This window comes from Bombina bombina, chromosome 4 (genome assembly GCF_027579735.1).
Source record: "Bombina bombina isolate aBomBom1 chromosome 4, aBomBom1.pri, whole genome shotgun sequence".
Taxonomy (NCBI): Eukaryota; Metazoa; Chordata; class Amphibia; order Anura; family Bombinatoridae; genus Bombina; species Bombina bombina.
The window spans coordinates 337,393,198-337,409,140 of NC_069502.1; the positions used below are offsets into that span (position 1 = coordinate 337,393,198).

General features: G+C 38.5%; 1 protein-coding gene across 1 annotated transcript in view; it reads right to left on the reverse strand.

Annotated features, from left to right (window-relative positions):
- The window catches only part of VEPH1 (ventricular zone expressed PH domain containing 1), a 971,752-nt gene that overhangs the window by 36,228 nt on the left and 919,581 nt on the right, over positions 1-15,943 (reverse strand). The window contains exon 18 of the mRNA XM_053711791.1: positions 3,175-3,311. Within this exon, the coding sequence (XP_053567766.1) occupies positions 3,175-3,311 (137 nt within the window). The remainder of the gene's footprint in view (positions 1-3,174; positions 3,312-15,943) is intronic.

Sequence of the window (15,943 nt, forward strand, 5' to 3'; positions counted from 1 at the left end):
CTATAATCACTGCAACAAAGGAAACCAGGGATCTCCTGGTCAATATAGTAGTAATGCTTTGACTTCTGCCTTTTCCAGCTGAATCTTATGAAGAACTTGAGCTTTGAGGGGGAAAGGAAAAAAGATATAGGCAAAGTACTTTTGATAAGCAAGTTAAAAATTGGATACCCCATCGCAGAATCAAACGTGAAAAACCTGTTGGTTTTTAATACACTCTCTTGGAAGAAACTCTTGATTTTCATAATCTTTTTAAAAACTTTTTGTTCCATGCAGATGAACTTCCAAACACTTTAAATGTCTCCCTGATGTTTTCTATAGACTACTGCTTAAACATTGTCTGTGAAGATAAGTTATTCAGATTAGTAATCATCCTAAGGTCCAATACACTTATTGGCATGCAGGACCCTGCCTAGCAACAGTGGCCTTGAGCAAAATGAGCCTCCAGGGTGCTGGACTCTGTCATTAAACAACCACACTGGAATATAAATTCCAACCAAATGAGAAATCAGGTGATTAACTTTAGTAGTGACCGCATCAAGAGATCTGATATCTAATACACTTTGCCTCCATTCTTGCTGGCAAGAATAACTAAGAACTTAAGCCTTTTCCACATTGAACAGGAGGACCTGTCACGGATACCAGGCTGCTAAGGCTACCTCCACCCCCCTCCTACCTGAATTACTGTGCTTTGCCCTGTTTTCTGACCCATTGTGGATTACTGTGTGCCCCAAACTCCCTTCCTCTTGTGTTCTCACTGCTTACACTTCATCTTGAAAAGAGCTGATCTCTTGCCGCTTGGCTCCCTCCTGGCTGGCCGGACTTATGGAACTACTAGCCAGCTGGGCTACCCAGAAATCCTGCTAAACTTTACCCTAGGTCGCTACAGAGGCCCTCTGTCCCAGAGCACTGCTCTTTTGTGGATTTGTTGTGCCTTTGGTGGACAAGGGTTGGGGTGATTGCCAAGGGGGGAGCTCACCTGGGAACTGGGGGTTTTGGAAACCCTGCACCTCAATAACTTTGCCAGGCTGCCGCTCTGGTCCCCAGTAACGAATTATGTCGCTTTTTGGACTCTCCAACAGCACCCTGGAATGGCCGCCGCTCCCCCGGGATTACCCGAAACCGCAACCTAGATATTGCGGGGTTTCTATAGACTTATGGCTCCCATGGAGGTGCCAGTATGTCTGGAGGGGCGGAAGGGCGGGAGATCCTGGGAATAGATAAGACTCTTATCAAGATGAGGATGGGTATATAAGCTGTATGGTTTTCGCAATAAAGTCTGTTCGTGTTTCACCTTAATACTGGTCTTGTATGGTTCTTAGGGTGGGCTCTTGCTAAAATCACTTTCTCCGCTCTACAGCTACAGGATCCAGGTACAGGTGGAGATACCCAGTCAGGGAAGCCAGAGTACTTCACACGACCATTCTGAATGGGATTGTAAATGAGAAGCTTTGCAATGCAGTTATAAAAGATAGATCTTGTGGAACTGACAATTGCCAGTATACAGATATCTGTTATCAAGTTCCCCAGATCACATGAAAGAAAAAAGACACAGTATGGTCTAGGTAGGTTTACCTTCATGATTCTAGTTAGTGCTTGTGAACTCTAGATCTAAGAATGAACATATTTAGATACCAAATAACGAGGAAAATAACTGAGAATTGTAGTAGGAATAGTAGGAACTTGATCTCAAACTTTTAGGAACAATATATTACTAAATGAATGGCTCAACTAGATCGCTTTTCTTGATATATAATAGAAACCGTGCCATTTGTAGTAAGTTACCTACAGTGCCAGTCAGAAAGAGAAAAGTAGATGTATGTTTGCTTTAGCATCTAGTACTGAGAATGAACACAAGAGATAAAAAACAGTTGACCACACTATGAAATCTTGATGACATTTTGTCAGGGAATTGTAGATGTGTCTTAAGTGAGAGCAATGAATTTAAGATTTTTCCTAGTAGTAGAAGCATAACAGTCTATGGGGCTGATTTATTAAAGTACAGACGGACATGATACGATTTAGCGTATCATGTCTGCCGCACATCAATAAATGCCAACAGCATACGCTGTCTGCATTTATCATTGCACAAGCATTTCTTGTGAACTGCTTGTGCAATGCCAGCCCCTGCAGATTTGCAGCCAATCGGCCGCTAGCAGGGTGTGTCAATCAGCCCGATCGTATAGGATCAGGCGGATTGATGTCCGCAGCCTCAGAGCAGGCGGACAAGTTATGAAAGACCGTAGCTTTATAACTTCTGTGCATCAAGTTCCATTCAGAGCTTGATCATTTAGCCCCTATGTATAAATATGAAGTGAGAGCAGAGGCCTAAATATTCTGTGTAGATTCCTTACAAAATCAATGTCTAAGTCAGATAGATGAAGAGGCATGAAACTATGTCATCTTCAGGATCACATGATTAGTATCAGTAGGTTGATTACCATGTACATTAATCAAAAAATGCATCGGCAATCATTTCTCCTTATCTCAATAAGCATATGGCAGTTGTTCCGTGCCAAGTAGAAATGGGACATTCATGACTTTGGGGAAGAAATGAGTTAATCCTTGTTATTTATGGACTTGGCAGGAAGAAGTTAATACGTATTATATTGTAAACTGATGGATGAAGCAAATATATAAGATGGGGGGGGGGGGCGGGTGACAAGGGGATCAGAATTATTAGTTCCTAGGGTTGCACACATCTCTATGTACTACTGATGTACTGTTTTTCTGTTAATATTCCATCTGCCATTGAGCCACACATTTTGTATGTGCACTGAAAAAGAAAACAAACGTACAAAGAATGTTGTTATTGCTTTGAACAATTCTGTATACTAAAACAATATTGACTAACCTAGAATTTCTTGCATTCATGCTTTTGAAGTTGCATTCTTTATATACTTATCTTTGTCGGATTCTATTTTGCATTCATCACAAACCTGTACTATGCTGTTAAAGGTATTGCAGCACCCTCATAAGTTATTTAAACTAAAGGCCATGTGCTCAGTTTCTGAAAAGAAAAAAAATACAGTCCCCAACGATCAAAAAAACAAACATGGCCAGATATCTTTGGCTTGAGGCTACAACACTGTACTATTGAGAGTAAAGAATAATTAAAACCTTCAGGGGAGATAAAGTAAACAACAGAAAAGCAATGTACTATTCAATAGCACTCACAGATTTTCCTTTGCGAAAGAGCAGCTGATTCCCTGCCAGGGTAAAATAACGTGTTTTCCATCGTTTGATAAACTTCCACCGGATCTGCTTTTCTTTAAGTTTTCCTTCAATGAGAGTCTGTCCTTCTTGATTTACGACTGCAAAATTCAAAACATAATCATTTCAAATGTATTCTAAAGGGTGTGAATATCAAAGCTTGGAATTAGGCCAAAGACAATTGTGAAAATTCTTTATACAAAAGTATCTGTAAATGGTATCAAGTATCCAGTACATTGCTAAGGAAATCATATTGTTTAACTATGTATTCATCATAACTGTAACCTATATTTTCACTCATATTTAAGCTAAAATCATCAAAGTCATTTTATTCTTAGTTATTGAACTGTCTATAATGATGGTTAAGTTATATGAAGTATATATTAATATTGCATTTATAAAATATGCTAAATGTTTTAGTTGGTTTAACATTTTTATTTTTCCAACTGGTACATTTACAGTAAGATGTCTTTTTATACTGTGCTTTCTGTAGTATTCTATGGCAGCACTGTTTGCTACAATGTATAACATTGCTATAAATATTATTGCAAACACTGCATCCATAGAGACACGTGCACATTACTGTGCTCACCTAGCATTCATCTTTAACAAAGGATACCAACAGAACTAAGCCAAATTGATAACAGTAAAGTGGAATGTTGTTTAAAATTCTATGCTCTATCCAATCCATTTAGGTTTAATTTGGACTTTACTGTCCCTTTAGTAGAGTCATTTGATTGACTATTTGACCGACAGTTAACAATTTCCTCTGTATATTAAGCACAGACAAACTTTCATCTTGGGAATATTATTTTCCCTAGTATGTTTTTTTCCTATTTTTCCTTCATTGTAACAAACCTATCTTTTGTGGCAAACCAGGGAAAATGTTTGGATCAGTTTCTTAATCTCTTCTACAAAATATGCCAAATAATTACAGTGGATCAATTTATTCACTGTGTTTATTTAGTCTAAAGAAGTGGTGCCAAAGACATATGTGAGGTCCCTGCAGTTTCATTTTATTACTGTGAAGCAATAATAGAGACAGTCTAGTGCTTAAATGACACACTCTTATTTGTTAGACCATGTCATTTGGGCATTACTTACCCAAGCTATTTATTCAACTCCTGCAAATGGGCTAAACACATAGGTAAAGCCACATTTGTGAGCCAAAAGCATTGCATATACAGAGTAGGAAACTGGCTGCTAGCCAACCAAAAGTGAAAGTTGCAAGATCTGTCAGTCATGGGTTTCCTGTTTAGGAGATGCAATGCTTGAGGCTCCCCTGACATGATTTCATGTGTTTAACCATTTTATAAGGATTAGCTACGGGCAGTAATGCAAAACCTACAAATTACAGCATATAATATTTGCATTAGAATGTCCCTTTAAAGACTCTGGGGCTGATTTACCAAATGGCAGGTGGATATGATTGGCTGTAGCGAATCATGTCCTCCCAACATCGCTGAATGCCGACAGCATACGCTGTTGGCATTTAACATTGCACAAGCAGTTCTGCTAAACTGCTTGTGCAATACCGCCCACTGCAGATTCGCGGCCAATCGGCCGCTTGCAGTGGGTTTCAATCAACACGATCATATGTGATCAGGCGGATTGATGTCCGCAGCCTCAGAGGCAGCGGACTAGTTAATGACCAGCGATCTTCAGACCGCTGCTTCTTAACTGCTGTTTCCGGCGAGCCTGAACGCTTGTGCGGAAACAGGGACATCAGGGGCCATTGATAAATCAGCCCCATAATCTCATACACTGCTTTTAAGTAGGGTTGCTATCCAGAATGTATGTTATGTTATTGGCTAGGCTGGTATTTTTAAAGTCCGGTCAATTTATATAACAGCAGAAATTAAGACCCTATTGAGAATGAAGTTTGTATTACCCTTGATGACTAAACGGTAATTCGACCAATGAGCATAACGCAGGGCATAACAACAGCAAATACCTCCTTCTACTTTCCAATTTTTTTAAGCAAATGTGCTCTGCTATTTCTAGAAATTAAGGGCTAGATAACAAGTGAAGCGATAATGTTTCCACCCAAGCAATATCGGGTTTTTGCGCATGACGGAAAGAGCACTCGTATTACAAGTTAAAGAGAGCAATCACATTTTACGCTCATCTTGTTAGCGTAACTAAAAGAATTCTAAATAATCCATAGAATATATATATATTTTTATTTATTTATTTACAGTATCTGTAATAAGTTTGAATATTTTATATTTTAAGAATGCATTTTAAGATGACTAATTCTTAATGTACGCTAACCTGACACCGCGTTAGACCACAAGAGTGAACATGAAGCGCGTTATGCATATTTTACATTCCTATTTTTTTCACATAGAGTTTTTTGAAATGTATATATACTCTCTCTCTCTCTCTATCTATATATATATATATATATATATATATATATATATATATATATATATATATATATATATATATATATATTATAGAGAGAAAATTACTCATTGTGTAAACCATTTACAAATCTAAACAAGTCAGAAGACTTGCTTTAAATTCAGAAACTCTCTGACTACACTGTTTCCAATGCAGCAAAGGAATCTGGGTAAGATATGCAAATGAGGTTCACAATGACTCACCTTTTTACTTTTAGCCTGCTTTTTAAGACAGGCTTCCCTTTATGCCATAGCACTGCTGCATTACACAGCTTTAATGCTTAGCTAGGGTTAGTACAGTGATTTAGACCAATCCCAGGACAGCTGTTTCGTGGTTATTGCCACTCATCAGCTGGGAGTAGGTTAAATCACTGCTTGGTAAAGTTCATTTCTGGGGGAAATTCAACAACAATTAAAATTATGGGGAGGCGAAAAGTGAGTTTAAAATCCTCCACTAAATACAAAATATAGAGAAAATAACTCATTGTGTAAACCATTTACAAATCTAAACAAGTCAGAAGACTTGCTTTAAATTCAGAAACTCTCTGACTACACTGTTTCCAATGCAGCAAAGGATATATATATAAATGAGAGCTGGTTAAATCCTATTGGCTGATTTCAAAAGCCAATAGGATTTTAGCAGCTCTAATTCCTATTGGCTGATTTAAAATTTTCAGCCAAGAGGAATGCAATGGTACCCCCAGTATAAAAGGGGTACCTTGCATTTTGAATCCTCAGTTTGTGGCGGAAGATCGCATGAAGAGGACCTCCACTTTGGTTTAATGGACCTCCGTCTTGGACCTTCGCCTGGACTTCCACCTCCGTGCATCGACCGCTTTCACCTCCGCAGGGATGAAGAAGATGTCGGTACTCCGAAAGATGAAGATGGAGCCACCTGGATGAAGATGGAGCCGTCTGGATGAAGATAAAGCCACTGGGATGAAGGTCGTTCAATCTGGACTTCAGCAACTGTGAGTACCTAAAGAGGGGTTAGTGTTAGATTTTTTAAGGTTTTTTTGGGGTGTTTTTTTTAGATTAGGGCTATTGGGCAATCTTAAAAGCACTGAGTGCCCCTTTAAGCGCAGTAAAAGAGCTGAATGTCCTTTTAAGGGCAATGCACATAAAAATTCCCTTTTTTAGGGCAATGGGTAGATTAAGTTTTTTTTTAGTTAGGTTTTTTTATTTTGTGGGTTTGGGGGGTGGGGGTTTGTAATGTTAGGGGGTGTTTGTTTTTATTTTGTAGCAAAAGAGCTGATTTATTTATTATTATTATTATCGGTTATTTGTAGAGCGCCAACAGATTCCACAGCGCTATAAACAAATGTGGAGTACAACAAAACAATTATATGTATCAAATTGGTAGAGGGCCCTGCCAAGAGTTGCACTGTTGTAGTCAACTCTTAAGAAGGTGATCTACAAACAGCTGGAATCTTAGGCTTACATGCTAAGGGGGTTCAGGGGATAGTGATGGAGGAGAGGAACTGGTATAAAGAAAGGTTAGCGTAGGTTGTATGCATCCCTGAACAGTAGAGTCTTTAGGGAGCTCTTGAAGCTTTCAAAACTAGGGGAGAGTCTTGTGGAGTGAGGCGGGGAGTTCCACAAGATAGGAGCCAGTGTGGAGATTCCTGTAAACGGGAGTGTGATGAAATAACAAGAGAGTAGGAGAGTAGGAGGTCATGAGCAGAGCGAAAGGGGACGGGAGGGAGAGTATCTGGAGACAAGGTCTGAGATATAGGGGGAGCAGGGCAGTTGATAGCTTTGTATGTCAGAATGAGAATTTTGTGTTTGATCCTAGAGGTAAGAGGAAGCCAGTGAAGAGATTGGCAGAGAGGTGCAGCAGATGAAAAGTGACGCGTAAGGAAGATGAGCCTGGCAGAGGCATTCATTATGGATTGTAAAGCAGCTAGGCGGCAGGTGGGGAGACCAGAGAGGACAGAATTGCAGTTATTGAGATGGGAAAGGATGAGAGAGTGGATTAAAATCTTAGTTGTGTCTTGTGTAAGGAAGTGTCTAATTTTAGAGATGTTTATAAGGTGGAAGCGGCAGGCTTTAGCCAAGGACTGAATGTGAGGAGAGAAAGAAAGATCTGAATCAAATGTGACCCGAGACATTGGGCATGCGGGGTAGGGGTAATGATGGAATTGTCGACAGTTATAGAGAGATTGGGGTGGAGATTTTGGAAGAAGGGGGGAAAACAAGGAGCTCAGTTTTGGAGAGATTTAGCTTGAGGTAGTGAGAGGACATCCAGAAATAGATGTGAGAAAGACTGTTAGTGACACGGGTTAGCAAGGAAGGAGATAGGTCGGGTGCAGAGAAGTAGATTTGGGTGTCGTCAGCATACAAATGATATTGGAAACCATGGGACTTTATTCGGGAACCTAGTGATGACGTGTAGATTGAGAAGAGAAGGGGATAGAGGACAGAGCCTTGCGGTACTCTGACAGAAAGTGGTGACAGGGCAGAGGAGGCCCCAGAGAAGGCTACACTAAAGGTACGGTTTGACAGGTAGGAAGAGAGCCACAAGGGGGCTGTGTCACAGATGCCAAAGGATTGGAGGGTTTGGAGCAAAAGAGGGTGGTCAACAGTGTCAAAGGCTGCAGACAGATCAAGGAGAATAAGCAGAGAAAAGTGGCCATTTGATTTTGCTGTAAGTAGGTCTTTGTTAACCTTAACAATTGCTGTCTCTGTGGAGTGATGGGGACGAAATCCAGATTGCAGTGGGTCAAGGAGGGAGTTTGATGTAAGGAAATGGGATAGGTTTGCATTTACTAGTTTTTCAAGAAGCTTTGAGGCAAGAGGGAGGACGGAAATAGGGCGGTAGTTGGATAGGGAGGTAGGACCAAGGGAAGGTTTTTTGAGGATAGGTGTGACTAGTGCATGTTTCAGAGATGAGGGGAAAAGACCTACAAAAGCCTCTTTTAAGGGCTATTGGTAGTTTATTATAGATTAGGGTTCTTTTATTTTGGGGTGTTTTTTAAAAAACAGTATTAGAATAGGAATAATTTTTTATTATTTTGTATAATTCGTTTGTTATTTTGTGTAATTTTTTTTTCTTTTTGGGGTGTTTTTTTTTTTTTTTTTAGAATAGCCATTTTTTAATTTTTAATGGGCAGCAAAAGAGCTGAATGCCCTTTTAAGGGTAATGGGTAGCTTAGGTTTTTGTTAGAGTTAGGTTTTTTATTTTGGGAGTTGGTTGGGAGGTCTTTGTATTTTTTTCAGGGAAAAGAGCTGATTTCTTTAGGGCAATGCCCTGCAAAAAGCCCTTTTAAGGGCTATTGGTAGTTTATTGTAGGCTAGGGTTTTTTATTTTGGGGGGTGGCTTTTTTATTTTTATAGGGCTATTAGATTAGGTGTAATTAGGTGTAATTGTTTTTATTTTGGATAATTTCGTGTTATTTTTCATAATTTAGTGTTTGTTATTTTTTGTACTTTAGTATTTTTTTATTTTTTGTAATTTAGTATTTTTTATTTTTTGTAATTGTAGATTTAGTTTTTTTTAGAAGGGTTATGCTTTTTTCATTTGTAATTTAATTTATTTAATTGATAGTTATTTTTATTTTAGTATAATAGTAATGTTAGTTTCATTTATAGTTTAAACTTAGTTTTTTTTAATTTCACAGGTAAGTTTTTATTTATTTTAAGATAGGGATCTTGTAATTTTAATTTAAAGTTAGGGGGTTGTTAGGTTTAGGGGTTAATAGTTTCATTTAGTTTTTGGCGATATGGGGGGCTAGCGGTTTTGGGGTTAATAGGTATATTTAGTGGTAGTGATGTGGGAGGTCAGAGGTTTAGGGATTAATAACTTTATTTAGTGGTGGCGATGTCGGGGAGCGGCGGAATAGGGGTCAATATCTTTATTATAGTGTGGTCGATGTTGGGGTGCTGGGTAATAGGGGTTAATAACTTTAGTATAGTGGCGATATTAGGGGTTAATAACTTTAAAATAGTGTTTGCGATGCGGGAGGGCCTCAGTTTAGGGGATAATAGGTAGTTTATGGGTGTTAGTGCACTTTGTAACACTTTAGTTATGAGTTTTGTGTAACAGTTTTGTTGCGTAAAACTCATAATTACTGGTCTCAGATTGCGGAACTGATCCTGTCGTTATAGGGTGTAACGCAAGCTTTATAGCCTCACCGCAAAACTTGTAATGGTAGCGCTATGGAAATCCCATGCAAAAAAAGTAATTTTTTCGAGTGTGGGACTGACGTTGCATTACAGGCTAAAAGGCTTGCAATACAGTTATAGCGACAAGACTCATAATGGCTGTGTTGCTGTTTTAACACTGAAATGGCCATTTTTTAAAACACAAACGCAAAACTTGTAATCTAGGTGATTGTTTTTTTTATTCAAAATGCTATTGCACACCTATTAGACTACAGTATAGTTTAAATATAACTTTACTGTGCACTGAAAAAAAAAAAAAAAAAAAGAGTGTGACTCACTTTATTGCTATATTGCGTTGGTCTGGAACCGAACCAGCAATATCTCTGAGATACGCCTGTATACAAACTTATACGTATACATATTTAGACAGGTAAAAGTATGTATCTTTGTGTTAAAGCACTTTGCAGCCCTTTTTTTCTAACACCTGAGACCTCATATCTTTAAGCCCTTATAACTTTTTAATGTAATATTTTTTTAAAAATTTTCAGACAGTGTTATTATGAGTGCTAGTGTATTTTTAAATGTATTTTTGATGCCCCCCCCTCTGAAATATGCGATATCCCGATGTGTGTTAAATTTAATTGCGTTCAAGTGAATGTGTTATACTTCTGATGCGCACAAAGAGCTGTGATACACCCCTTTTCGCTCATGCGCAACAGTTAGAGCGCCACTCGTACTCTAGCCCAAAATCTTTACCTTTCTCCGAAAAGTGAGAGATGACAGCCTGTTCTTAAAAAACATATAAGCACAACATGACTTGAGCTATAATGTTTGTCTATAACAGTTATAGAAGCACTTTTTACATTAATGCATATCATTTCCACAGATGATTAAATTCAGGTGGTCTTCTCTTCCAGAGAAGCTTCTCCAGAAATGAGTTGCGAAAAATTATCACACCAGACGGTGGTAGCGGCAGCAACACAAGTTAAAAATAGCAGCTAGCCTAATCATAAAGCCTGCAAGCTGGAAGGATTGCCTGTGAATGCCTTCAAGCTTTTTGTTCATGAAGGAGGAGCTATCATCCAAAGGAATAGTCCTCTATACACCTTAGGATAAGTTTGCAGAAGGAATAGGGGACCTATTTTTAAATTTGTCTGACATAATAAAAGAAACACTTGGTTTATTCCATTCCTTAGATATGAGTTGAGAAACTGGGAAGACCGCATGCTGTTTGGGAGCTGAATTAAAGAAATGTATTGGTTCTTTTCAGTGGTTGTTTATCAGTAGTGACAACATCATCTACTTCTAAGGCAACTAATACTTAAAAAGTATAGATATGATCTGTCCTAAAATTAAGAGACATCTTCAGCCACTGCTTTAGTGGTAGAGTGGAAAGATCAGATTCTAAAGAACCTCATTCTTTGTGGGGTAATTACTATATGGTCACTTCTTAGGGGTGTCCTAAAAGAACTAAGGGCCTGTGGAGGATCACCTCTGTCCCTTGCATGTTTTTGTGTTTAAAGCTAGAGGCATACAAGCCATCAAGTCAGTAATAGTAGAGTGGATATTTTCTTTAAACTTCTGGGAAAGTTCCTTAGAACCCCCTGAATATAGCCATGGTTGGTTGTAGAACCCTGGCCACTCTGATTTAAAGACTTTACATTAAAGTGCATTTTATACTTATATGTGTTTGTTTGGAAATACCATTTTAAAGTTATAAGCAGGAGGGGATGGAGCAGAATTTACTCTAAGCAGAGGAGAGGACAATAACAACTTCTGTAGTTTCCACATGCGTTGGTGGACTGAGATCTCTTTGAATTTATTGTACACCTTGTAATTTTTTTTTTTAGTATGTACATTAATATGTACACAATCTGAGTTTTTTTTAATCTTTCTAGGTATACTTCAACTCTCAATGGATGCTTTGTGAATTACAGCCTGCAATTTGTCATTTTTTCTCATCTTGTTTTGGGATATTGTTTAAGTGTTTTAACACCAAACATCAGAGGTTTTATAAAACTTTTATTTATATATGGCCTTATTTGAAATCTCTTTAGCAAGTGTGTATTTTTTAACACATAAGTGCAGCTTGCGGCTATATGGTGTACAGCTCTGTAGTGCAGAGGGCCTGAAAAATTGTATGGATGATAAAAGCAAAACTATAATTCTGGCCAGATGTCAGAGGGATTTCTGAGGGTGGACTGGAGTTCTTTACAAATCAATAGAATGTTTGAGGGAGGGAGAGAAAGTTGTGTTGAAATGGAGTCGATTGTGAAACCTAAGAATTCTACCTTTTAGGAGGGTAGTAATATGTATTTTTTTCTTGTTAATCAAAAATCCTAGGTTCTGAATCAGGGGAAAAACCCACAGGGATTGTCATTATAAAATAATACTGTATTGAGAAAGGAGGATGTTGTCTAAATAGATAATTAGACAAAATGTCACCCTGAAGAAGAGCAACCACTTGTCTCATCAGCTTGGTAAAACACTACAGAGGGAGATATAAACTTCCAAAGGAATTGAAGGAAATGTCTGTGGAAAAGTGTCTGTAGGGACCATGAGATATGCATGTCTCCCGCTGGAACTGTATCCCACTCAGCATATGGGTGCCCCCCATCTTGATGTGGCAGTATACAAGAAAATAGTTTAGGTCTCAGAGATTAATGACTGGAAGAAAGGGGCCTATCTATCAAACTCCGAATGGAGCTTGAAGGCCCGTGTTTCTGGCGAGTCTTCAGACTCGCCAGAAACACAAGTTATGGAGCAGTCGTCTAAAGACCGCTGCTCCATAACCCTGTCCGCCTGCTCTGATGAGGTGGACAGGAATTGCCACAATTCAAGCCGATCGAGTACGATCGGGTTGATTGTCAACCCCCTGCTGGCGGCCCATTGGCCGCGAGTCTGCAGGGGGCGGCGTTGCACCAGCAGCTCTTGTGAGCTGCTGGTACAATGTTGAATATGGAGAGCGTATTGCTCTCCGCAATCAGCGATGTCTGTCGGACCTGATCCGCACTGTCCGATCAGGTCCGACAGACATTTGTTAAATTAGCCTCATAGAGGCCCATTTATCAAGCTCCAGGCGGACGGAGATCGCCACAATTCAACCCGATCGAGTTCGATCGGGTTGATTGACACCCCCCTGCTGGCGGCCGATTGACCGCGAATCTGCAGGGGGCGGCGTTGCACAAGCAGCAATAGGGAGATCGTATTGCTCTCCGCATTCAGCGAGGTCTGTCAGACCTGATCCGCACTGTGGGATCAGGTCTGACAGACCTTTAATAAATAGGCCTCAAAATCTAATATGATAGAAATGAGCATTTATAGTTAATATTATCAGCATCAGCTTCTGTTTTCAGCCATATTATTTATACTATTAGCAAGAAAAGCAGCAAACCCTAAACCTAATAAATGCCATTTAATCTACATTTATTTTTACAGCGCTACCTACAAAATTGTAAGCATTATTTATTATTATTTATTTATTACTGGCTGAAAAGGACAGCTGGGGGGAAAGTGATATGCCCCATCAACATACAACACAAAACATGTTTGTTTTTTTGCCAGCACAAGAAAAAACTCATAACTTTAATCACATTTTTATATGACAGACAAAGGTTTATATAATGAGTGTAAGTTTTTAAGATTTGATTTACTTTAGTTTAAGATAAAAACATTACAGCAACATATAGATACAGTATGGAAAGAGGTTAATGGGATTTGAACCAAGAACATACCTTTGCTGTGAACAATTTGTAAGGACATTTTAGTATAAGGTTTGATACATTGTAGTTTAAAGAAAAAATAATTACCCTGGGGTACAGACAACCAATTTGATTTACACTATTTTTAAGTTATGCTGACTCTTGATAAACTCATTTTTTCCATTTCACAATGACATCACAGAATTAAAAAGTGTTCTCTAACAAATGTTCCTGTACATCTCACCACACCTATGTTCCTGTCAAATTTCAAGTCAAACTACTTAACAGATTGAAATGTTGGCATAACAAGCTAAAAATAAACCTGAGCTCTCCAATGATACAGTTTATATTTATATATATTTTTTTTTCCATCGATTATATATCTCAAACCTTCAATTCTATAGGGTAGTAGCTTTTTTTTTTTTTACTGAAATACCATTCGTTAGACAAACTTTTTGTATTCAAATGGAGCGGCTTTTTAATAAGGAGGCTTATAAGGTCACCTCACTATGAACTTAAAAGGGGCATTAAAATATATATTTATATATGTATAGCATATATCAAAAATTAAAGGGAAGTTAAACTAAAAATGTAATTAACCAAAATATATTTTAATTCTGCATAATTAAAAAAAATGACAATGCTTGAGTACATTCTACGGAATGGAGAACCATGACGCACCTTCATACTGCACAGTGACTGATTGTGCTGGAGCTTGATAATATCCATCTATAATTAGCTACAGTAAAAGAAGTAAAATGAACAACAGACGTCACAGGTCTCTTCATTATCTGTATCTGAATAAGAGAGTTGAAAGCTAATAGAACACAAAACCTCATTTTTGTTTGTGCAATAAAAGGTATCACAGTTCTCTATACCCCTTTTTCTGTTATCACAATTTACAAAGTTTAGCAAATCAAAAGCAGTTCAGAGATACAACTCTTGAAAAGCCCTTTTTTTCTGGTATCCTTCCCCGTGACTAATTTGGGATACATGTAAATGAGCTTGTGCTCTGATCTAAACAATCACTGAGTAGCATGTTTCAGAGTTAAATATGATACACTCCAGCATCTCTAGGGGAAGCGTAGCAACCACACATTCCAGAGGTATGTAATTGCAAAAAAAAAAAAAAAATCAATATAAATAAATAAAATAAATGTACATTGTTTTTATTCTTTTATCTTTCTTAATACATTAAACACTTTGGCCTAGATTACAAGTGGAGGGGGAGGAGCCGACAGCACGCATGAATGAATACTACTGCCTTAAAAATGATATAAGATACAATTTAGCTACGAAGTAAGCCTCCATAATAAAGGGGCTTCATGTTTGACTCCTAACCAACACTCAGAGAACGCTAATTTTGCCTCAGATACACTGGCATCGAATTGAGACCGGAGACCAGTTTTGCAGCTGTTCTGCCAGCACAGAATAGAGACACGGCCACAGGGTATGCAGAGCAAGCAAAGATTCCCTGCAGACTATTTCCTTAAGAATGGAGGAGGATTGCGATAGCGATAGCAGGAGACCAATTCACAGAGAAGGTGAATATCAAGTCTGCTGTGGTGGGTGAGATGGTCACTGATATGCAGCCTGACGCTACAAAGCTAAACGTGGGGAATACTTCCGCAGTAACTATTACGTCTGTGAAGGAACTTATGCAAGCCAACACCATGGAGGAGAGTACTGGAGGTGCCTGAGAATCAGCTGTTCTGGGGGAGTGTAATTGGCTGGCATTTGCGAACAGTGTAAGTGTGAGTGGAGAGTCCTTCACTAGTGGTGGGGAAACTGTAGGAGCTACTGACATCGGTTCCTGGAAGGACGCCCAGATCGCTGCTACATATGAAGTCGTGCATTTTTTACGTTTCATTGACATTTATGAGAATTCCCTCTTCTTATGTTACCACATAGCACTAGAACTTGATGTTATGTTTTCCCTATGTTCCTATGTATACATATGCGTATGGTGTATTATTAATAATTACTAAGTATATTATAGGTCTATTTCTTGTGAGCTTTTTGTTCCCTTGTAGCACGTCAGCTAACAACTTAGTTAATGTCACATTACAACTAACTATGTTTACCCTTTGAGTACTAGCCAGCATTCCAACACGTGTTTAGCTCCTATCATCTAGCTAAAAGCTAACACTCTAAGAGTCTGAGCAGGTGCTAACTACACTTTCACGCTGATATCTCACACAAATCCTAGCCCTATCAGCATGTTTGGGTCATTTCAATGTTCTCATGTTCTGCCCTGGGCATTGCTATAGGGTCCAGATTACTGGGACAATTTCCATAAGGAGGTAACCCACTATTGAGCAAGTTCAGATTATCCTGCCACTTATGATATTCTAGTTTAGTGACTGGCCCCATGGTCCGTTTATTGATGCGGGTAGACTCCTAACAGTTCCCTTCTCATGTTTATGGTTCACATGTGCTTTTAATTGAGCAAAAAATAAAAAGAAAGTAGGATGGCGCTAAAAAGCAGAGTATATCAAAGTGTTTAACATAAATTGATTA